Below are 25246 nucleotides of genomic sequence, written 5' to 3' on the forward strand. Positions count from 1 at the left end.
GTTACAATTTTTTTTCAACTTTTGTGATTTATTGTAGAGTGCCCAAGGCGATGTAACAAACAAGGATGATTTTTCCCTTGAACGCAGATCAACAAAACCTTACATGAAGGTTGCACGAGACCGAGTAGCTAGATCTGAGATTAATTGGTAGAAGGTTCATCATGAATGGAGGTCACCAACTAGAATAATTTCATCTTTTTGAGATTTAACCCTTAATGTAGGCAATGCTTTTAATTGTGCTAAATATCTTTCTAAAACAAGCCCATGTAGTACCTTCCCTCTCCTCCATAGAAATGTACTTGTCCCCTCAAAGTAGACAAACCCTAATTAAACCTAGATGATGAATGGAGTAGATAAATTTCTTAGTTTGGAAGCCAACAAGTTGTGTTTATTAATTGGAGAATTTCATAGTGTCATTGTGGTGGCTTTAAAAAAGTGAGCCATGTGCATACCATTTGTAACATTCCCTTCCATTCCATGTGTTAATGGAAGATCTTATTATTAATAGGATTGATTTAATATAGAGTGGGTCCAATTAGTCAACTTGATCATGTTTCTTTCAAATTCTTAGTACACCCTTTTGATAGTCGAATTACCCCTTCAGATAGAAGTAGATGTATCTCAATTCTAGAAGTATATTTACTTTGCGGAAACACTTCTTCAACCACATTCTTTGTTCAAACCCTCTTACAACAATTATAGTCGAGTTTAAACTTGTTTATTGTCTTATTGAGCGTGTTTAAACTTGACAACAAAATCGTTATAATTTAAGTAGAGTATAGGTTTCCAGATGGGGAGAAGAAAACAACCGAATGAGCCGTCCCGCCATTGCTTAGCTGGAGATTTCTTGTTGCCACAGTGGCCCAGCTGGCGGCGCACCAACCACGTTGTCAGCTGCCCCGCTGTAGTGCCAATATGATTTTACAAAGTTGTCCCTTTCCACTGTAAAATTAGCCCAAAATTGAAGAATTAAAAAACAAACTATTTATTGCCAATTTTTTTATTATTTTTACTTCCTTCGTTCTCTGAGAAAAAGAGAAAGAGTGAGAGAGTCCAGGAGACGCGCTTTCTGGTGAAGCTGCAACAGTGGCAGGTGGGTAATAAGATAGAAGCAGGGAGGAAGGAAGAGGATGAATTCATTAAGCAGGAAGAAAAAAACTGAGAAATTTCCAAAAGGAAAGGGAAAAAAATAGTTCTTTTTGTTCTCTCCTCTCTCTCATCTACTATTCTCTTCCTAGATCTCCAAATCTACTCTCCCTCATTCCTTGCTTCCTCCTCTGTTGTCACGAGATCCCCATCAAAAAATATATAAGAAAAGATCCCAACTTTTGGGCTTCTACTCATGTCTGCCGCTCCTCTTCCACCTCGCGAGATCCAATCTTTCCCACCTCCGTCGGCCCCGTCCTCCTTCTAGCACTCGCTTTTCCGACAAAGATCGAGTCTTTGGAGCTGTTGGACGGCGTCGGAATCATAAATGTCGTTCCTTTCCGCCGGCGAAACCCGGAAGTCGACTGTTTCGCCGCTCCCGGCGGTGGCCACCTCCAGCTCCTCCGACACGGCCTCCGCCAAGGCAAACGCCCCTGAAAGATCGGATCTTGGCCTCGCCGGGAGGCGATCCCGTTCCGGGGAGATCTTGCTGGGTCCCAATGAGCCCATCCCCGGTGCTATGGAAGCCAAGAGTTCGAAGCCGAGTCACCGCCGCTCGGGCTCTGTCCCCGTCTTATATTCCGGCGGCAGCTTCTCCTCCGGTTCCACGGGCGGCTCCGGTTCCAGCAGCAGCACCTCCAGCTCTCCAGCGACCAATGTGATGCCTGCCGGGAACATATGCCCTTCGGGAAGGATCGTTAAAACTGGCATGATGACCCGAAGCAACGCAAGGACCGACGTGCTGGGCTCCGGCACCGGCAATTATGGCCACGGAAGCATAGTGAGAGGTGGCGCTATTGCTTCTAACCGAAGCGGCAAACCTCCGGAGACTGTGGCGTACAATGGAGTGAGTTCGGCAGTGGCAAAGGCATTATCCAGCATGGATCCGGAGGAGGTGAAGAAGGTAGGGAATGAGCATTACAGGAGAGGGCAATTTGCGGAGGCCTTGAAGCTCTACGACAGGGTGATAAGTATGTGCCCAGACAATGCTGTCTGCCGGAGCAACCGGGCCGCCGCGCTGACAGGTCTGCAGAGGTTTGGGGAAGCAGTGACAGAGTGCGAAGAAGCCCTACGGTTGGATCCCGCATTCGGCCGAGCTCACCAGAGGCTGGCTTCCCTCCTCCTAAGGTTGGCATCCATGTCTTTGCCTTTAGTTTCTTTGTTATCCTCCATGTTTATATGTTTTTAGTTAGTCCTCCATTTTTGAGATCTGAGCTTGTATCACGAGCAATTTGAGATCTAGCTTTGACATCCTTGTTGAATAATCTGTAGTTTTGTTGGTACTTATTGTTTTGGATTCCAGGTTAGGACAAGTTGAGAATGCTCGAAAACATCTCTTTTTGGCTGGTCCAAAACCAGATCCACTCGAATTGCAGAAGCTGCAAGAAGTCGAGAAGCATTTGGAACGATCCGCAAATGCGCGAAATGTGGGAGATTGGAAGAGCATGTTATCAGAAACTAATGCTGCCATTGCTCATGGGGCAGATTCTTCTTCTCTGGTAAAAATTTTCTTGCATCTGATAGTGTTTGTAGTGTCAAAGTTCACACAGTCATGACTTGCAGCTCATGGCTTCGAAAGCTGAGGCACATCTACGGCTCCATCAGCTCCAAGATGCTGAATTGGCATTATCCAATGCATTGAAACTTGACAGTTCATCTTCGCCTCACTCAAGTGCCAAGTTCTTCGGTATGGTATCGAATTCCTACATGTATGTTGTGCGTGCGCAAGTTGAACTAGCTCGAGGAAGGTAAGCTGAAGTAAAATCCAAACCGAGTTAAAAAATTCTCAAGTTTTCGGTCATTACTAATGCTTTATGGATAATTTCAGGTTTGAAGATTCAGTTGCAGAGGCTGAGAAAGCCAGGCAGATTGATCCAAGTAACATAGAGGTGTCGACGTTGCTGAATGACATTAGGATCGTATCGCGATCACGAGCATCAGGAAACGAATTCTTCAATTCAGGGAAATTCCTTGAAGCGAGCTTAGCATATGAGGAAGGGCTTAATCACGCGCCTATTTCAAATGCTATCCTTCACAGCAACAGAGCTGCTTGTATGTCAAAGCTTGGACAGTGGGAGAAGTCTATTGAGGATTGCAATGAAGCCCTCAGGATCCAACCAAACTACACGAAAGCTCTTCTTCGTCGCGCAGCATCATTTGCCGAGGTGAATTAAGTTCAACTTTCAGAATGTGTTCATGAACTACTAATCTGATACAAGGTTGGTGGTTTTGGTCTATTAGCTTGAGCAGTGGAATCAAGCTGAGAGGGATTATGAGGTTCTAAGAAAGGAAATGCCCGGTGATACTGAGGTGGTCGAAGCACTCTCTCGCGTGCAAATTGCTCTCAGAGCCTCTCGAGTTAAGGATGTTTCAGATCTTAAGTTCTCAATGGAGATCAAGGAAATTAGGGGACCTGAACATTTTCAAGCAGCCATAACTTCACCAGGTGAGATCATCCTTACAATGTTATTGATGAAAAGTTTCTTAGCTGCTTCAACTACATTCATTTACTTTGTTGAATTGTTCTAAGAACAAGCAAAACTGAAAATTGTTCAGGAGTTTCTGTTATCCATTTTACGACGGCAATGAACCCTAACTGCGACAAGATCACTCCGTTCATCAATACAATGTGTACCAGATACCCTTCTGTGAAGTTTCTGAAGGTAGCTTCCCTTCTCATTCAAATTCAGTAACAATTTTGCACAATATCAGCCTATCAGGCTCATGAACACATACATACTCGATTCACAACTAGGTCGACATGAACACGATCCCAACACTCGCAAAGACTGAGAATGTGAGGGCAGTCCCTACTTTGAAGATATACAAGAATGGAGCAAAAGTGAAGGAGATCGTTAACCCTAACCAGCAAGTTTTGGAGTATACATTAAAGCACTACACTTAGTATCAGCAAGAAAATCTATAACAAAACTATTATTTTCTTTATATATCTATTCTACTTTATTTGGCATATTTACCTCTCATTCATAATATTCTTTCCAAGGTTTCAATTAGACCATTTAGTTCAATCCATGGTGAAGCACAGCATCTACTTCAGTAACATTAAATTTGTGTTCATGTTGCTACTTGGAATTAAATTGTTGCAAACATAATTATGAAGTCAAATTTTGTATCCTTCGTTGCATTTTGTTTGTAAAGTTTAGCATGCACATGTTCTTCACTTCAACAATCCAAGTAAGCAGAGACCTCTTCTTGCTCCAAAGCCAAAGCTTGTATTGTTAATGCTCAGGATTTAAGTAGAAACATTCTCAGGAAAAGAAAAGGTAAAGATGAAAAGAAGGGAAAAAAACAGAGAGAGAAGGAAAGGAGAAAAAGAAAAAGAAGAAAATGTTGGAAAAGTGAATGAGAATCGATGCAATGAGATCCAATGTTAATGAGAGTTTAGTGGAGTTTTGGGAAACATGCATGATCGGCTTATCTTTTTTACCTGCTAGGGGTATAAATTCAGGAATTGGATGGTACTAAACCTAGTAGACTCGAGTACGCGGTTAATGTCATACCAATCAGGACAAAAAACGATCCAAGCAGTTCGATTAATGTTTTGTCGTTGGAATCTTTTTTCAATCTGTCTCAAAATTGTAATGGGCGCATTAATAGCTCGACCTAGAATGATCGGCCATTAATCGCCAGCTGCCGGCGTTATAAGCCGGCTGAGGCAGTACCTAACCAGAGTCATGGTCATTAATTAGCAGGTAGGTACTAGACCGATGAAGGGAGATTCCTTCTTTGGGCTAGATAGAGATCAGTCCAATCGTCCATTAGGAGCCGCGACCTTTTCCTGTTGTCGCTCCTGCTTCAATGAGTCGCCTGTCGGTGAAGCATTCAAATATTATTCAGTTTGTCACGTCAATCTGATTGCAAACGTGGTGGCGCTGTTGCATTACGAGAAACGAACGACTTGCGGAATCTCCGAGCACAGTTGAAGTGGACCAATCTGTTTTTTGAAAAAGGACGAATGTATTTTAAAAAAATTCATCCGGCTAAACAGCTCGCCCTATTAGATAACTTAGTAACTTGATCTAACTCGACTGCTTGACAACTCAGCCAAATCAGCAGCTTTACCACTCGACAGCGCGACCAATGTAATAGCTTCATCACTCAACTCACTTGATAGCTAGGTCATTCAACGGCTTAGCCAGTTTAATTTTTTTAAGTTAAGCATGTTAAATTATATATATTTATTTATTTTATAAATTCTAAGACAATTTAATTTTTTTCTTTTTCTGTTTAGGATTTAAAGTTTTTTAACTTAGCTATGAAAGGTTTCGTACTCTATATTTCTTATATATTTTTGATTCAATAATACAGTTAAAATTTTTTTCTTCTTAATTTCTATATGGTATTAGAACCTTTATATTTATGACTTTTATAGTTTGATTGAAAAATTGTTAATTTGATCCATAATTTTTTTAGTGTGTCCTTATAATTTTTTTTTTTGAGCCTTAGGGTTTTAATTGAATTTCTTTTATTTTCATATTAACTTGGTTTTGTTTACTGCTCGATTATTCGTGAACACTATTCATTATGTCATCATAAGTGGTCATATAAATGATTCATTTTAATCAATTAGTGTCCGACTAAATGGAAAAAATTATTCATATTAGGGATATATTATGGAAAATTTGTTACGGGAAAAATCTATATGGGGATATGTTTCAGGTGTGCGAGTTAAATCTACGGACAACAATGTTGATGAGTATGTAAAGTTGTTGGATATTTGAGAGACCGATAATGCGAAGATTATTACATAGATCAATAATTTTGTTTCACATTCCATTGGTGCTCAGTTGACCAAGTAAAAGACTGCTAAAGAAGTTTGGAATTATCTGGTAAGATTATAAACACAATCTAACTTTACCAAATAATATCAATTGAAAACAAATATTTGTACACTTCGACAACAAGATATGGGTGTCCAAGATTTTTATTCTATCATGTCAGAACTATGACACTAGTTGGCATTCACAGAATCCTCAGAATTACAAGCATTCCCAACTTATGTCAATCATAGTGAAGAACAACGTCTAGTTCAATTCTTAATGGTTCTATGTGATGACTTTGAAGGACTGCACAAGATAATTTTGCATCCTAGCCCTCTCCTTCTATTGATTCAATGGTACATGAATTGTTAGCTGAGGAGATTTGTTTTAAGTCTCGGGTTGATAAGAGGACTATTACACTGTCTATGCCATCAATTTTTGCAGTACAACAACATCCTCTCCCTCATAACCAAAATTGGTCGACTTCGAAGGTTTCTAGTGATGAGTGTGGTTATTGCAAAAATAAGGGACATTGGAAGTCTCAATGTCCATTTTTGTTAAACAAACGTAAACTACTGCAGTGGCAGAAACGATCACTGGAGCAACAATATCAGTAGCAATGATCTCAATAACCAACATTGCTACATCAGAATGTTTCATGGGAGCCTGATAATCACCCATAACAATTGTCATATCGACTATCTGAGTCTAGTAATACAGTAGCCGCCTCTTCTTTAGATCTGTACATGCTTGAGCATTTTCAATAGTTCCTTGATTTACAACCCTCTGTTATGTCAGCTTCTTCTCATATAAGTTTGTTATTGTTTGGTATTTCAGGTATATCTTCATCCTTGTGGGTTTGGACTCTGTTGTCTCCCATCATATGTCACCTAATTTATCATTTTTTATTTCTTTTTCTCCAAGTCATCTATATCTATTGTGACCACTGATGGTACTCCTATGTCATTAGTAGGTGTTGATTCAATTGTTAAGTCTTATTAATCTTTTACTGATGTTTATTATATTTGAGTCCTACTTTAAATCTTGTTTATGTTAATCAATTATGTGAATATATATACCTAGTCTCCTTTTCTTCATCTAATTGTTATATTTAGGGCTCGTGGTCTCAGAAGCTGATTGGGACAGATTATTGGTAAGGAGTATTCTGTGTTTTGGATCAACTCAAATTATCAGATATTGTAGCTTCAAGTGTGGACTTATCATCTTTTCGTTTGAGTCATTTATCGTCTAATTTTTATTTGTGACATTCTCGTTTAAGTCGTGTTTTAGCGACGCGTTTGTAGTTTTTAGTTTTTATAGGAGTATTATAACTTTAAAAAAGTTATAATATTTTCTGATTGTAGTGGTTGTAAACTGACCAAATTTTCTACCTTACCATTTTATATAAGTTTTTCTTTTTCTTCTTCTCCATTTGATCTTATATACATTCTTATGTGTGGGAACCCTCTCTTATTTCTACAAAAGGGGAGTTAAGGTATTATGTTTTATTTATTGATGATTACACTTATTATTCTTGGGTCTATCTTACTAAACATAAGTTTGATTATCTTATCATTTTCAATAACTTTAGAGCTTTTGTGAAAATTCAACATTATAGTGTCATAAAGTACTTTCGTTGTGATTTGGGGGTAAATACACTTCAAATCATTTTTCACGTTTACTTACTTCTAATAATATTATTTATCAAACTTCGTGTACAGATATTCCTGAACAAAATGATGTGGTTGAATGAAAACATAAGCATCTTGTTGAAATAACTCATTTATTTTTATTGTTTGTCGGTGTTCCTAGCACCTTTTGGGGGAAGCAATCCTTACCGCCACTCCCATGATTAATAGAATTCCAACCTCACACAATTCAAGCTTATCACCTTTTGAAAAATTGTATGGGCAAGCTCCTGTCTAATCCTCTTTGTGTTTTTAGTTGTACTTGCTTCATCCTTTGTCCACATGTCAAGCGTAATAAATTAGCACCTCAGTTTGCTCTGTGTGTCTTTTTTGGTTATGGTATTAGTAAAAAAAGATATCGTTATTTTTGATCTCGTTAGTAAAAAATTATATATCTCTCATCATGTTGTATTTCTTGAGCATATTCCATTTGTTTTATTTTGGCCAGTTCGCATAACATAATAAAGTCAGATCTTTTTGCATTGATCCTTTCAATACTGATACTGGGGAAGATTCACCCACATCCCTACTGGTAGCTCAACTGAATCTAATACTTTGGCTCCTAAGATACCCGCTCCACATGCTCCTCCTTCTGCCACTACTCAATTATCTTCTAAGGTTGCAGATGATCCTTCTCTCCACCGTCGTCAATCCACTTGTATTCGTAAGTCTACTAAACTACAAGATTTTACTTACTCTTGTTATTCTCATTCTTTTACTTCATTTGTTGTATCTATTCATTGTCTTTCTAAGCTTGTATTCTATAGAGAAATTGTTCGTAATCTACTTTAGCAAAATATTATGGTTGAGGAACTAACTGCTCTACATCGGACTCATATATGGGATTTGGTACTGTTGCCACTAAGAAAACACACCATTGGTTCTCGTTGGTTACATAAGATCAAAACTAAATTTGATGGATCTATCGAACGATGCAAAGCTTGTCTTATTACTAAAGGTTATTTTCAGGAGTATGACATAGATTATAAGGAAACATTTGCTCCTATTGCAAAAATGATGATTGATTGTACGTTGATTGTTGTTGCTTCTATTTGTCGATGGAGAATATCTCAGATAGATGTCAAGAATACATTTCTAAATAATGATCTTCATAAAGAAGTTTAAATGACACATCCTCCTAGTATTTCACACTAACCTAGTGAAGTTTACAGGCTTCGTAAAGCGTTTTATGGTTTCAAACAAGCACCTCGTGCTTGGTTTGAGAAGTTTTTTATAGTAATTATTTTGTTTGATTTTCATCCTAGTAATCATGATTCAATATTGTTTGTCAGATGTATAAGTGCAAGTCGTATTCTTTTATCCTTATATGTTGATGATATAATTATTACTTATGATGATTATGATGGAATTATTTTTTTTTTGAAGTTTGAATTAGCTCATTGTTTTGTTATGAAAGACTTGGATATACTACGTTACTTTCTGGTCATTGAAGTGGGATATTCCCCAAAATGTTATCTTTTATCACAATCAAAATATATATCTGATCTATTTGAGTGTGTATGTCTTATTGATAATAAAATCGTAGATACTTCTATTGAGACTAATGCTAGATGTTCTCTATCTGATGGTTTACCTTTACCGAATCCTAGTTTATACCGAACTATTGTTGGGAGCTTGGTTTATCTCACTGTGACTCATCTAGATATTGCACATGTTGTTCATTTGGTTAGTCAGTTTGCCACTGCACCTACAGTTCATTGGACTGTTGTTCTTCATATTTTCATGTATCTTCTGGACACTTAATTTCAAAGTCTTTTATTTTCTTCTACTTTATCTTAGGAGATACATGCATACTTTGATGTTGATTGGGTTGGTGATCCTATAGATCGCAAATCTACCACTGACTTCTACGTTTTTCTTAGTGATCCCCTCATTTTTTAGAAGAGTAAGAAATAAGATGTTATTTCTAAATCTTTCACAGAAGTTGAGTACCGTGTCATGACTTTAACTACTTGTGAGATAGTTTGGTTGCATTGGTAGCTTGTAGATATGAGTATCATTTTTCACCAACATACTACGTTATATTATGATAATCAGAGAGTTTTTCAAATTACGTATAATTTAATTTTTCATAAACGGATGAAATATATTAAAATTGATTGTCATATTAATCGTCAACATCTTTAGATATGCGCGAAGAGAGATTCTAGCAAGGTCGACGAGGACAAAAATACTGGAAAAGTCTGTTCTGCTAGATGAGAAAGAATATTAAAAAATTAGTGTACTGATGGATTTTTTTTGTTTATCTAAAAGGATATACGATCCATGTCCCTACCTCCAAAGTAAAATACAAGTATGCGCTGATCTTAAGGGTGCTCCTCTACTATAGCTCATATGGTTGTTTTAATCGTGCAATAAACCGATTAGTTAAACTGTAGTTTGAAAAGACCCATCAATCGAGTTCTGGATCACTGGAGAATCATCGAGCAACTCGTCGAGCTTTCTGGACAAAGAAGGGAGCTTGATTTAGAGGATATTTGACTGAGCCTATAAGTTCTGCAAAACAGGTTATACGCTTTCTCTCTATATGGTAAAATTTTTTATAAATAACTTATACGCGGTTAAAATTATTAGCTAGAGCCCTAGAGTCAATCATTTGATGATTGTATTTTGGACTTTTTGTATCATATTCTATATAAATAAAGACATTTGGTTTTTGGTTATTATACTTACTTGTATTGGTGTCAAATAAATTAAGTATAATAACGTCCTTGAGTAGACAGTTCTCGCCTATATCAATCAGTTAGTTGAACTGATAGTGAGATGATATAGGGAACACTACTCTTAATCATTCCTAGTCGAGTATTAACATTCAGGGATAATATTAATGCAATAAGACTAGCATGTAGGTCAACTCGATGACTTGATCTCACAAGTCATGGATATAGAGATATCAAGTTGACACATGGGTATGCATTGGAGAATGTATACTGAATGACCCGCCATGAGAAAGTATCATGGATCGTTATATGAGTGTCATATACTTTCTCATGTGGCTATTAGTATGACTACTAGTCCTTAGACCTGAAGTCACCATGGTTCCCTACATAAGGAGTTATGTACTTTGGTTTCGTCAAACGTCACCCGTAACTGGGTGGACCATAAAGGCGATTACTGGGTATGTAACAAATTATGCGGAGGGATGTGAGTGATGTAGATGGGATCTATCCCTCCTATATGACGGGAGAGACATCGGTATTCTTGATAGAGTGAGACCACGAAGTGCATGGCCATGTCCAAATGAGTCAATATAGGATATTGAGCTTATTTGATTTAGTGTGTCTACTTGACGTTCAAGATTTAGATTGATTAGAGGATGACACGATCTATGCCTCATATTGATCAATCTAGATGTCTAGGATAGAAGGACACTTGTCATATATTGTGAGGAGTCACAATTAGTAGTCACAAGGTGATGTTGGATTTCAACATTCTTGTAACATTGGGTAGTAATGATGTGTTGCTAGATACCGCTCATTACTTATGCTCCTAAATGGGTTTAGGGGCATTGCCAACGTTACAAGAACCTATAGGGTCACACACTAAGGACAATTAGATGGAGATTAGGTTCATATGATGAACCAAGAGGATTAGATTCATTTGATGAATCAAATTGGATTAAGAGTAATCCTAATTGGGCTAACTTGAGTTGGACTCAAGTTGATTCATGTGTTTAATGAGTCTAATTTAGATTATGACTCATTGAATCAATTTAATTATATGAATTAAATTCATTATATTAAATTGGCTTGAATTAAATGGTTGGATTAGATCAACCATGAGAGAGATTAAGTCAAGTTTGACTTGACTTGAGAGAAAGATGAAGAGTCAAGTTTGACTTGACTTCATGCCACATCATTGGTGAGTTGGCATTAAGTGGCCAATGATGAGGTGCCACATCATTATGTTTAGCACATGTGTGTGCCACCTCATGGAGGTTACAAATCTCTTAATGGCCACACTTAATGCAAAAATGGGGGTTACACTTGGGAAAGTGGCCGGCCACCTTTTGTTGTGGATGTAAATTCATTTTCTCATTCATGTGCATTCACTTCATCTCCTTCCTCTAGCCATTTTTGCTCTCCCTCTCCTTTCCTTGGCCGAATCCCATAAGGTGCTAGCACACCTTGTTTTGGTCATCTCCACCTAGTGTGTTCGTGTGGATACATATAGAGAAGTATCTATCTTTGATACTTTCGAGATCCGACGAATCTTGGACGAGCGGGATACGAAAAAGGGCACGCATCGAAGGTATAGATCTCTTCCATGTAGATCTAGGAGTAGTACTCGTATTTAAATTTTGAAATCTATCCTTCGCACGAGATCCAGTGGCATGGGTGATTCAGGGTTTCCGCGACGCGAAAACCGCGTCCTTCGCACGAGATCCAGTGGCATGGGTGATTCAGGGTTTCCGCGACGCGAAAACCGCGTCCTTCGCACGAGATCCAGTGGCATGGGTGATTCGGGGTTTCCGCGACGCGAAAACGTAATTTTCGCGGCCCGATAACCCAACAGTGGTATCAGAACCACGTGCGAAGCGAGTACGAGTTTAGATTCGTATTTTTATGAAAAATATAGATCTATAAACTTTCTGTAAATTCATGTTTTTATAGTTTTAATGGGTATTTTTCTCGTAGAAGCGAAGCACAAGTGTTTAGACACTTGTAGGCTTCGACTACCGAGAAGAATTTTCCGAAACGGCAATGTTTCGCCCCTAAAATTTTTTAGGACAGCGGGCTTAGGCGCTGTTAGATCGCAAAGGAACCCTCGCGATGGTTAGATCGCGGGTAGGGGCGCTGCCCCTGGCCCCGCAAGGGGATTCGTTCCGCGATTGCGCCAAAAACGCTAAACGGGACCGCCGGGAAAAATTTACTCATAAAATTGTAAAAAAAAAATATGAAAATTACAGAAAATTATGAAAAATATATAATTTAGAATTATATATTAATTTTGTGATAGTCATGGCCCAAACGACCCAAATTGGATTTGAAAATGTGTTGTAATTCATAATACGGCCTACGTGCCGTTATGTGATGTGCGTGCTGTATTTATTTTATTTTATTTTATTTTCACGACCTGCGCATCGTGCCTTTCAATATTCTGGTTGTAAATTAGATTTAGACTCGAATGTAACTCGAGTTTCAAAATTGTAATGTAAATTTTGAAGCGGTGGAAGGTCCACTCGAGACGGAGTTACGAGGAGGGCGCGAGCAACACGAGGTGGTCAAAGGAAGGAGCTTGAGAAGCTGTTGACCTTAGGTTGACCATCCGATCTTCTCATTAGCTTGAGAAGATCGTAGTAGGGCCATGACACAATCACAAAATAATTTAATTAATTACTTATATGTATGTGATGCATGTTTAATTAAGTAGTTAATTAGTGCCTAGCGATTAGATTAGATCTAAATCGTGCACATGATGCACCCCACGATTAGATTAGATCTAAATCAAGTATTTGATACGCATCATCATTTAGATTAGATCTAAATCGCGTCAACTCGTAATGCCTACCATGCCGTGATACTTACCACTACCTCGATCGCATGTTGTTGTTGAATCTGCCAAAGCAGAGCAACACATACTATCTTAGTAGGGTACGGAGGGACAATTTTGGTCCCGCCTATCAACGCATGGGTGAGTACAACTCAATTAGATTGAGTAACTAGTTAACTCAATTGGATCGAGTTTAACTATAGGCATTATCCAATGGTTGGTAGATAGGTCAAAATCACGTTTATATTAACTCTTGGGCGTATTAGCCAAAGCTAACTCAAGTTTTAATATAAATGCGGATTTTTGATTCTATAAACAAGAGTTGCATAGAGATGTAATTAGTAATCGTTACCTACCGATCATACTAAGTCTTGGGCGTATTAGCTAAAGCTAACTCAAGGGTTAGTATGATGTGGATCTTGTCCCACATGAATTATAGAATTCAGTGGGAGCATCATTTAGTTAAAGGCATAATTAAATGATTAAGAATATGATATTTACTTCTGCTTTTATTTCTGTTGTAGATTACCATGACGTCGAATACGAACACCTTCTCCCTGCGATCTGTCCTCGAGAAGGACAAACTCAACGGAGCAAACTTCCTGGACTGGTACAGGAACCTGAGAATAGTTCTCACCTAAGAACGTAAACTGTACGTTCTGGAGCAGCCCATTCCGGAGGCTCCTCCTGCCACTGCCCCGCGAGCTGACCAAGATGCTTTTAAGAAGCATCAAGATGACGCATTAGATGTGTCTTGTCTAATGCTCGCGACCATGAACTCTGAGCTTCAGAAGCAACACGAGTTAATGAGCGCTTACGATATGGTTGAACATCTTCGTCAACTGTATCAAGGTCAAGCGAGGCATAAGAGATTTGAGATCTCAAGTGCACTGTTTCAGTGCAAGATGTCAGACGGGGCTCCTGTAGGCCCATATGTACTCAAAATGATTGGGTACATAGAGAACCTACAAAGGTTGGGGTTCCCACTTGGCCAAGAGCTGGCCACTGACCTGATCTTGCAATCCTTACCGGATAGCTACAGTCAATTCGTTCTAAACTACAATATGAACGAGATTGACAAGATACTGCCTGAGCTGCTTCGCATGTTAAGAACTGCTGAGCTTAACCTTAAGAAGGCTAAGCCCAACACTGTTCTGATGGTTCAGAAACATAAGGGCAAGGGCAAGCCCAAAGGCAAGGGAAAGTCCCAAGCCAAGGGCAAAGGCAAGGCACTGAAGCCTAAAGGAGGGGTCGCCAAGGATGCTACCTGCTTCCACTGTGGTCAGACCGGGCACTGGAAGAGGAACTGCAAGGTATACTTGGAGGATCTTAAGAAGAAGCGAAGTGAGACTTCCACTTCAGGTATATATGTTATAGAAGTCAATCTATCTATTTCTACATCATGGGTATTAGATACTGGATGTGCTTCTCACATTTGTACTGATGTGCAGGCGATGAGAAATAGCAAGGCATTGACAAAGGGCGAGGTGGACCTACGAGTAGGCAATGGAGCACGGGTTGTTGCTGTTGCTGTAGGGACTTACTTTCTATCTCTACCCTCTGGGCTTGTACTAGAGTTAGTCGATTGTTGTTATGTGCCTGCATTAACTAAGAACATTATATCAGTTTCTTGTTTGGACAAGAAAGGTTACTCGTTTACAATAAAGAACAAATGTTGTTCCGTCTTTTTAACGATATGTTCTATTGTAGTGCACCTCTGATAAACGTACTCTATATTCTAGACCTTGAGAGCCCTATCTATAACATAAATACCAAGAGGTTCAAGTCAAACGACATGAACCAAATCAACCTCTGGCATTGTCGCTTAGGTCATATAAATGACAAACGCTTATCCCAGCTTCATAAGGATGGTATGCTGGACTCATTTGATTTTGAATCATATGAGGTATGCGAGTCATGCCTACGAGGCAAGATGACCATGTTGGTGTAACATCCCTCAGGTCAAAGTTGACCTGGGTGACCAAGCTGAGTCTTGGTTTGAGTTTAGATGTTTGATAATAAGAAATTGATTGAAGAAGAGTCAAGTAGGTCAAGGTTGACCGGATACTTGACAGGGAAGTCCTGGTGAGTGAAGCCAGGCAGAAGGAAAACCCTAGTGAGTGAAGCTAGGTGAAAGTCCTAGTGTGTGAAGCTAGGTGAAAGTCCTGGTGAGTGAAACCAGGTGAAAACCCTAGTGAGTGAAGCTAGGTGAAAGTCCTGGTGAGTGAAACCAGAAGGAAAACCCTAGTGAGTGAAGCTAGGTGAAAGTCCTAGTGAGTGAAGCTAGGTGAAAGTCCTGGTGAGTGAAACCAGGTGAAAACCCTAGTGAGTGAAGCTAGGTGAAAGTCCTGGTGAGTGAAACTAGGTGAAAACCCTAGTGAGTGAAGCTAGGTGAAAGTCCTAGTGAGTGAAGCTAGGTAGAAGGAAAACCCTAGTGAGTGAAGCTAGGTGAAAGTCCTGGTGAGTGAAGCCAGGTGAAAGCCCTAGTGAGTGAAGCTAGGCAGATGGAAAACCCTAGTGAGTGAAGCTAGGTGAAAGTCCTGGTGAGTGAAGCCAGGCAAGGGAAAATCCAGATGGATCAAGGATGATCGGACATCTGGTGTTGGGAAGTCCAAGTAGGTCAAAGGATTGACTGGATACTTGGCACGAGGAAATACAGATAGGTCAAAGGGATTGACCAGACATCTGATGGAAGTCCAAGTAGGTCAAGGGAGTGACCAGATACTTGGCATGAATAGAAAAGTCTAAGTGGGTCAAAGGGATTGACCAGACACTTGGTGGGAAGTCCTAGCAGGTCAAAGGAGTGACCAGATGCTAGGCATGATGTACCAACAGGTCAAGGTTGACCGAATGTTGGTTTGAGAGGCTTGGAACTTGGTTTTGGGAAAAAACCAAGTGTTGGATCGATCAGTGGATCGATCCAGGCCTTTTCTAGCGAACAGAGAGCCTCTGGATCGATCCGTGGATCGATCCAGATGTTCCAATCGATCAGTGGATCGATTGGGACGCGGCTGCTTTGCGCGATAAGCGATGGATCGATCCGTGGATCGATCTAGGCATTTTTCCAGAGCACAGAGGCGCTCTGGATCGATCCGTGGATCGATCCAAAGCCTCCCCGATCGATTGGGAATATTCGAATCGATCGGGATCCGACCGTTGGCGTCGATAAAGGCCGCAGGCGTTCATTTCCTTCGGCATACTTTCACCGTTTCATCTCAGATCTTGGCCAGCTCCTCCACAGCACTCTCAAAGCTCGTGATCGCCAGTTCTTGAAGGTTCTTGGAAGCTCTCCGAGTCAAGAGGCGGATCAAAGGCAAGAAGAGAAGCTAGGGTTAGGGTTTTCTGCATTCATTGTAAGCTTTGTGCTTGTATTTTGTTTCCCTTTCCTTCTTCTTGTACCGAGAGTCTTGTAGGGCTTCTCCGCCCTCGGTAGTTACCGAAAAGGAGTGTTTCATAGTGGAGGGTGCGTGCGTGGTGTGGATCCTTGGATTAGTCACCTCCTTTGGAGGTGGATACCAAGTAAAATCCTAGTGTTAGCGTGGTTGTATTTGTTTCTGTATTTTCCGCTGCATATTCTTGAAGAAACAAGAAACGCCGAGCAACTCCAAGCACCGAGCGAACGCGACGAGCTATTCACCCCCCCTCTAGCTACTTTTCGGTCCTAACTGTTAGAGTGTATACTAAAAGCCTAGCTTTTGGTATAAACATTTATCTAGAAATAAGAATCACATTGGTCAAATGTCTACATTTATGATAAATGTAGTTGCTCAATTAATTTATATTGTAGATAACATGGTGTGTGGTGTCACACACAGAAGATCATGTTATCGGTTCCTTATAAATTATAAACAGTAGCTCACGACTAAGATGGAAAGGAACAAACCATTGGAAGGTCGTAGTGTAATTAGGTGTTAGTTTATCTTAACTATATAATTACACTAGTATACTTAGAGTGTATTGAGTACGACCATATGAGGTCGTTCTTTTTATACTGACTTTATAAAGGAACAAAGACCTCAGTTATTATGGAAGTGTGTGCTCTTAATCCTAATATAATAACAAGCACATATATTTGATATTTATTTCTTTAATTTATCAATGGGTGAGATTTAGTTCGATGAATCAATAAGCCCGATAAGTTGGGAAATGATATCACTTATAGTGTGTGTTGTTGATTATAGAAGGAAACTGTGTCCTAGTGATACTAGGTTGATAATGTCCTCAAGAGGAGCTCATAAGGATTGTCATGTTAAACCCTGCAGGTGGACTTAGTCCGACATGATAATAAGGTTGAGTGGTACTACTCTTGGACTAAGAAATTAATTAAATGAGTTGTCAGTAACTCACTTAATTAGTGGACATTCGATATTTTAAATACAGGGAGACTAACACACTCATAATAAGAAGGAGCCCAAAAAAAAAATGTAATTTGGGATTGGTGCGGTAGTTCAATAATGATTCTCTAGTGGAATGAATTATTATTGATAAAATTAAGTTGTGTGTTCGGGGCGAACACGGGATGCTTAATTTTATCGGGAGACCAAAACCAATTCCTCCTCTCGGTCCCTATCGTAGCCTCTTATTTATAGAGTTCTATACCCACCTATACCCACCTTCTATACCCACACAATAGGGGCCGGCCAAGCTAGCTTGGGAACAAGCTAGGGCCGGCCTAGGTATAATATTGGGTGGCCGGCCCTAGCTTGAACCCAAGCTAGTGGGGCCGGCCAAATTAAATTTAAAAGGGATTTTAATTTTAGTTTTTATTATGTGGAAGAAATAATTTATTAAAGAGAATTAAAATTAAAATATCTCTCTTGTAAAAGATCTACAAAAGATTAAAGAAAGAGATTAGATCTCTTTCCTTATTTGTAGATTGGAGAGTTATTTTATTTTCTCTTTAAAAATTATCCACATGTTGATAAAATTAAAATTATAGAAATTTTCTTTTATCAACCATGAAGAGATTTTTAAAGAGAAATTTTATTTTTAAAATTTCCGGAAACAAATTAGGAAGTTTTAATTTGTTGATTAAAACTTGTCTAATTTATTTCCTCTTGATGTGGCCGGCCATTAGAGATTAATTGGGGAAATATTATTTTATTTTTCTCAATTAAATCATGTCAAGGGAATTAAGGAAATTTTATTGTAATTAAATTTCCTAATTTGCCTAGGCCAAGGAATATAAAAGAAGGGGTGAGGGTGCCTTCACAAGACACAACCTCTATTATTTTCTCTCCCTCTTTTGTTCCTTGGTGTGGCCGGCCATCCTCTCCCTCTCTTCCTCTTGTGGTGGCCGAACCTCTCTCCCTTCCTTGGAGCTCTTGTGGTGGCCAGATACTACTTGGAGAAGAAGAAGAAGAAGGAGAGAAAGCTAGCATCTCTTGGAGCTTGGTTAGTATTTTGGTTTTCTTCTTTGGTGAAGTTCTTCCTTTGTGGCCGAACCTTGCTTGGAGGAGAAGAAGGTGGTTGGTGGTTTCTCATCTCGGTAGATCATTGCCCACACAACGTCCGAGGTTAGAAGAGGAATACGGTAGAAGATCAAGAGGTTTTTCTACAAGGTATAACTAGTAATTTTTATTTCCGCATCATGCTAGTTATTTATGGAAATAATACCAAATACAAGAGGCTTACGTTCTAGAATTTCGAATATGTTTTTTCGATGCTGTGTTCTTTTGTTTTTCTTTTCCTTGTGATTTGATTGTTCTCTTTGGTTAACCTAAAGTTATTTTAGGAAATTAAATATTAGCTTTCTATAAAAGGTTTTGTCTAGTCGGTGGTGGTTGCTCCCATATCCAAGAAGGCCATGTGCCTCGCCACGTCAGTACTGGGAACCAATTATGGAAATTAATATTTAATGGAATTAATAACTTAAGGAGACTTGGGTCGAACGTGTAAAGTTCCGCAGGAGATCCAAGTCAAAACCTAAAAGAACAAATAGATTAAGTTTTGGATCAAACGTGTTAAGTTCCGCAGGCGATCCAAAATTTAATTTAAAAGAACACATGGTAGCTAGGAAAAGGTTCAGACCTTTGTACAAAATTTTTGTACAGTGGAACCTATAGGTTTTCCGAGTAGCAACCAACACTAACAAGTGGTATCAGAGCGAGGCCGCTCTTCACCGGAATCATCGCCAGAAGGGTCAAGCATAACAAGAAAAGCTAGAGGGGTGAAGAAGTTGGAGCAAATTCTTCAAGTTCAAGATTTTATCAAGCTCAACTTCAAGATGCAATTCCAAGATGGACTTGGATTTGACACAAGGGTGGCTCCACCATATTCATCTACAAGCTTCGATTCTTGGAAATCAAGAATCGAAAATTTTCTTATGATGGAGATAGAGCAATGGTTTGCTCTCACGAAAGGTTTTGAAGCTCCCACAAATTCCAAGGGCAAAGTACTCAAAAGGAGCAAGTGGAGCAAAGACCAAATCCAAAGATGTGAGGCCAATGACAAAGTGACCAAGCTTTTGGTCAATTTATTGCCAAGCAACATCTTGGAACAAATTGGAGAGTTTGAAGATGCCAAGGAGCTTTGGAGCAAATTGGCAAGAATTCATGAGATCCCCTCCACTGTACCAAATCAAGGAGAATCCAAAGAGGGCGACTCATTGGATCAAGACCAAGAGGAGGACTCCGAGGTTGAGAGATGCTCAACCTCCGAAGAAGAAGTTCAAGAAGAAGTTTCATCTTCAAGGGAATGCAACAAAGGGAACAAGGAGGGAGCATACTCCTTGTTTCATATTCAAGATGATGAAGCCTCCACCTCTGGGATTGAGGGGGAGCAATCCTTGGTGACGCCGGATCAAGATGAAGGAGAATCCTCTACATCCGGGTCAAGAGAAGAAGAGGATGAAGAAGCTTCTACCCCCACAAGTCAAGAAAAATCAAATGGAGGGGGATCAAGGTTCGATCAAGAGGAAGCTTCCACCTCCGGATCCAAAGGAAAAGATGCTATCTCTACAAGTGAAGGTATAAACATTTCAATTAATAATAAAAATCATATTATATGCTTTGAATGTAGGGAACATGGGCACTACAAGAGCAAGTGCCCCAAACTGGCCAAGAAAAAGGGCCAAATGGCACAAAAAGGAAAGGAGAAGCTCAAGGAGACCATCCCCGGAACAAAGAAGAGCAAGGAGCACATTGTGTGCTTCTGTTGCAATCAAAAAGGGCATTACCGAAGTCAATGCCCCAAGGGGAAGAAGATGGTCAAGGCTCAAGGAGGCATTCGTCAAGGGGGAGCCTCCAAGGTAAAGAAGAAGGTAACATTTATTGAGCCTACCCCCTTACATTATGGTGAAAAGCATGATAGTTCTAACTTTTATCATTTTAATGCAATTTACCATAAGAATAGAAAGCATGAGGGCTTTAAGGAAAAACATGTGGCCCTACATGCCAAAACTACCCAACCTAAGGTTAGGAAGGTAGATAGACACTTGGGCAATAACTCTAAAGATTTTAGATACAAGCCCAAAAACAAATATGCTCATGAATCAAATGAAAAATCTAAAACTAAGGACTTAGTGATAGAAAATCAAGTCTTGAGGTCAAGGCTTGATAAAATGGAAAGGACCCTAAAAAGGATGAAAAATATCCTAAAAGGGCAAAATGAGCATAGCCTAGGTCTAGGAGCACAAAGGTCGAACATCTAATGGCCATAGAGGTTTGGGATACAAACCAAAGGCTAAGAAGGATGTGCCCTCTTACCATAGAGTTCCATATAGTTATGGAACAAACCCTAGGTCTAGTGGTCAAGCCAAGAATACTAGGGAAGTCATCCCTAAGAGTATTTTTGCAATAAATGTGACTAAGACTTCTAAAAAGTCTAAGAAAGTCACAAAGAAGGTTACAAGGGAAGCTATCCCTAGAGTTGACCTAGAAAGTGTGACCAAGGCTTCTAAGAAGCCCAACAAGGTCACTAGGAAGGTATCTAGGGAAGTTATCCCTAGTGAGTACTTAGAGCATCCAAGGAGCACCAATAGGTGTTGGGTTCCTAGGAGCATCTTCTCTACCCCATAGATGGGTTAGAGAGTGTCAACTCCGATTAGAAGGGTAGTTAACCTAACTTTGAGGAAATTGACACTCAAGGAGTATTTTCAAGGTTTTTGTTAACCTTTGAAAATGAAGTGGATCTTTGTTTACTCCTTGAAAGAGTAAAATGTGCCTAATGGTGGAAGAATTGATTTTAATCTAAAATGGCACAAATTGGGAAAATCTTGAGAAATACCAAGTTGAGATTTTGGTATTCTCTTGGAAATTTAAGGCAATCCGGGCCTTGATTTATGTAATCACTCTTGAGGAAAAATGGAATATGCCAACATTTGAGGACATGTTTATTTTCAATTGGCATACATTAAATCAAGGAAATTAGAAATGCCAATTTAGGCTTTGGCATTCTCTTGAAGCACTTTAGGGCAATCTAGGTTTAAGTTGTAAGTTTAGCTAAGACTTTAAGGATATTTAGATAGTTAATCTAAGTATATTTTATTTATGCTAAATCTTGCCATGATTGTTTGCCCATCATATGCCATGACATCATGTCTATTTTTGAATTCATTGTTTTAGTATGAAAACTCCAAAAATACCATGTCATGACATTCATACATCATGTAGTAATAGGATATTTTCTTTTGAAAATTATTTTCTCTTGATGTATGCCATAACATAATCATGCATTAAGTTTAATTCCTTGTAATTAAGGACGAATGACATTTAACAACAATTATTGACAAGTGACATCCTAGGTGGATGTCTAATATTTCTAAAATGCCTAGATAGATATGCATGATCCCTAGATTAGGGAAAAAACCAAAATCTACATCTCACAAAGACTATAAGGTGACTTGTATGTGATTAGTGCATATTAGATACAAGTGAGATGTTAGGATGATGAACAAAGCTCAAGATGTTGATTTAGTGCATTCTTTTGAGTTTTTAGGTTCATCAAAACACATAGTTATGTGTTTTCCCATCATTGGGAAAGCTAATGTACAAGTCATGTGCATTATGCCCAAGGAACATGATGGGATATTGGTTTTGAAAATGTTTTAAAAATGTTTTTGGAAAACCTTGATGAAGGCTATCTTTTGATAGTAATCACCATTGAATAGTTAGACACAAACTTGAAGAAAAACACTAAAGTTTTTGCAAGTTTTCAAGTTTGTGTCAATCTTTGAAAATATGATGTATTTTCATAGAAAGCTATTTTTCCATGATTAAGTATGCCCTAAATAATGTCTACACGAAATTTCATGATTTTTTGATTTTTGTAGAATTTTCTAGGGGTTTCTGAAGTTGACTGAAATGGAATTTCAGCAACTATCAGAGCTCCGATCGATCCATGGATCGATTGGAGTGCCCGAATCGATCCATGGATCGATTCAGAAGGCAAGACTCCCGCGAGCAGAAGCTCGCTGGATCGATCAGCCGATCGATCTAGGTAGTCTGAATCGATCAGTGGATCGATTCAAAAAGGTTCAATCGATTGGATCCCAACTCCAATCGATCCAAGTTGCTGATTTTGGCTGGGTAGGCTTGATTTCAGCATCTTTGAACCTCTTTGAGTCTAGGTAACCATTCCAAACCCCTAAAATACATTTGTATACATACAAAGGGTGTTTTCATGTGAAAACAAGGATGGATTGGTTAAGGAAGGCTTCATTGAAGTTTAGGTTGAGGTTTGTTTCAAATTTTGAGTATTTGAACCTCAAAACTTCTAAATTTTGGTTTCCTAAAGGTTTAGGGATTCTAAGTCATTGTTGGTGCAATGACAGAAGTCACCACCATGTCTTTAGGGGGAGGGACTCTTTAAAGACATGAAAAATTACTTTTCATGAACCTTGGAAGGTGGTTAACCTTCTTTAAAGAAAATGCTCATGTATGAGCTTTTGAACTTGAAATGGGGAGTGGATATCCTCATTATTTCAAGTGGGAACTCAAGTGGTTAGATAATGCTCAAGGTTGGGTATTTGTCTACATTGAGGGAGAAGTTAATGATAAATAAAGGGTATGGGACCTTCATTATCGTGTTGATCACAATGAGTGATGTTGTGAACAATGATGAGTAACTCTTCAGGGGGAGAGTCGTCAACAAATGGATTTGTTGATGTGTACCCAAAATTGGGGCATGGGTTGATATGTGCCCAAAGATGGGTTGATGTGTGCCAATAGGGGGAGAATGAAAGGACCTATGAATGGGTGTAAGTTAGGCTTTCATTACCTAGAGGGAGTGTGCCCTCGTAGGGGGAGAATGAAGAGCTTAATTTATATGTTCATTACCTAGTGGCATGAAGATTGAGGCTATAGGATTAGCCTAACTTACATGTGGTATTGTAAGTGTTATTGTGATATTGTCAAACATCAAAAAGGGGGAGATTGTTGGTGCACAGGTCAAGTTGATGGGTGACCAAGGCTGAGTCTTGGTTTGAGTTTAGATGTTTGATAAGAAATTGATTGAAGAAGAGTCAAGTAGGTCAAGGTTGTGGATACTGGATGGAGGAAGTCCTGGTGAGTGAAGCCGGAAGGAAAACCCTAGTGAGTGAAGCTAGGTGAAAGTCCTAGTGAGTGAAGCTAGGTGAAAGTCCTGGTGAGTGAAACCAGGTGAAAACCCTAGTGAGTGAAGCTAGGTGAAAGTCCTGGTGAGTGAAGCCAGGCAGAAGGAAAACCCTAGTGAGTGAAGCTAGGTGAAAGTCCTAGTGAGTGAAGCTAGGTGAAAGTCCTGGTGAGTGAAACCAGGTGAAAACCCTAGTGAGTGAAGCTAGGTGAAAGTCCTGGTGAGTGAAACCAGGTGAAAACCCTAGTGAGTGAAGCTAGGTGAAAGTCCTAGTGAGTGAAGCTAGGCAGAAGGAAAACCCTAGTGAGTGAAGCTAGGTGAAAGTCCTGGTGAGTGAAGCCAGGTGAAAGCCCTAGTGAGTGAAGCTAGGCAGATGGAAAACCCTAGTGAGTGAAGCTAGGTGAAAGTCCTGGTGAGTGAAGCCAGGCAAGGGAAAATCCAGATGGATCAAGGATGATCGGACATCTGGTGTTGGGAAGTCCAAGTAGGTCAAAGGATTGACTGGATACTTGGCACGAGGAAATACAGATAGGTCAAAGGGATTGACCAGACATCTGATGGAAGTCCAAGTAGGTCAAGGGAGTGACCAGATACTTGGCATGAATAGAAAAGTCTAAGTGGGTCAAAGGGATTGACCAGACACTTGGTGGGAAGTCCTAGTAGGTCAAAGGAGTGACCAGATGCTAGGCATGATGTACCAACAGGTCAAGGTTGACCGGATGTTGGTTTGAGAGGCTTGGAACTTGGTTTTGGGCAAAAACCAAGTGTTGGATCGATCAGTGGATCGATCCAGGAGCTGGATCGATCAGTGGATCGATCCAGGCTTCTCCTAAGCGAACAGAGAGCCTCTGGATCGATCCGTGGATCGATCCAGATGTTCCAATCGATCAGTGGATCGATTGGGGCGCGGCTGCTTCGCGCGATAAGCGCTGGATCGATCCGTGGATCGATCCAGGCGCGTTAGCTCTGGATCGATCCGTGGATCGATCCAAAGCCTCCCCGATCGATTGGGAATATTCGAATCGATCGGGATCCGACCGTTGGCGTCGATAAAGGCCGCAGGCGTTCATTTCCTTCGGCATACTTTCACCGTTTCATCTCAGATCTTGGCCAGCTCCTCCACAGCACTCTCAAAGCTCGTGATCGCCAGTTCTTGAAGGTTCTTGGAAGCTCTCCGAGTCAAGAGGCGGATCAAAGGCAAGAAGAGAAGCTAGGGTTAGGGTTTTCTGCATTCATTGTAAGCTTTCTGCTTGTATTTTGTTTCCCTTTCCTTCTTCTTGTACCGAGAGTCTTGTAGGGCTTCTCCGCCCTCGGTAGTTACCGAAAAGGAGTGTTTCATAGTGGAGGGTGCGTGCGTGGTGTGGATCCTTGGATTAGTCACCTCCTTTGGAGGTGGATACCAAGTAAAATCCTAGTGTTAGCGTGGTTGTATTTGTTTCTGTATTTTCCGCTGCATATTCTTGAAGAAACAAGCAACGCCGAGCAACGCCAAGCACCGAGCGAACGCGACGAGCTATTCACCCCCCCTCTAGCTACTTTTCGGTCCTAACAGACCAAGACTCCCTT

At 39.8% G+C, this 25246-nt stretch overlaps 1 protein-coding gene across 1 annotated transcript; it reads left to right on the top strand.

Moving 5' to 3' along the window:
* The first annotated feature begins 1043 nt into the window (after nt 1–1043).
* Nucleotides 1044–4291, top strand: LOC121997377 (inactive TPR repeat-containing thioredoxin TTL3-like). Its single transcript, XM_042551757.1, has 7 exons — nt 1044–2274; nt 2450–2645; nt 2710–2894; nt 2975–3311; nt 3388–3592; nt 3703–3809; nt 3902–4291. Exons 1-7 carry the CDS (start codon nt 1475–1477, stop codon nt 4049–4051), a joined length of 1980 nt encoding a protein of 659 aa, XP_042407691.1. The 5' UTR covers nt 1044–1474; the 3' UTR covers nt 4052–4291.
* Nucleotides 4292–25246: the final 20955 nt, after the last annotated feature.

The sequence above is a fragment of the Zingiber officinale genome, chromosome 6A (assembly GCF_018446385.1).
Source record: "Zingiber officinale cultivar Zhangliang chromosome 6A, Zo_v1.1, whole genome shotgun sequence".
Taxonomy (NCBI): Eukaryota; Viridiplantae; Streptophyta; class Magnoliopsida; order Zingiberales; family Zingiberaceae; genus Zingiber; species Zingiber officinale.

Excerpts from the sequence above, each read along its gene's own strand:
- LOC121997377 (XM_042551757.1), top strand. The coding sequence starts at position 1,475 with ATGTCGTTCCTTTCCGCCGGCGAAACCCGGAAGTCGACTGTTTCGCCG. Across the intron at positions 2,895-2,974 it reads GTTGAACTAGCTCGAGGAAG|GTTTGAAGATTCAGTTGCAG; the intron begins GTAAGCTGAAGT and ends GGATAATTTCAG. Across the intron at positions 3,593-3,702 it reads AGCAGCCATAACTTCACCAG|GAGTTTCTGTTATCCATTTT; the intron begins GTGAGATCATCC and ends AAAATTGTTCAG.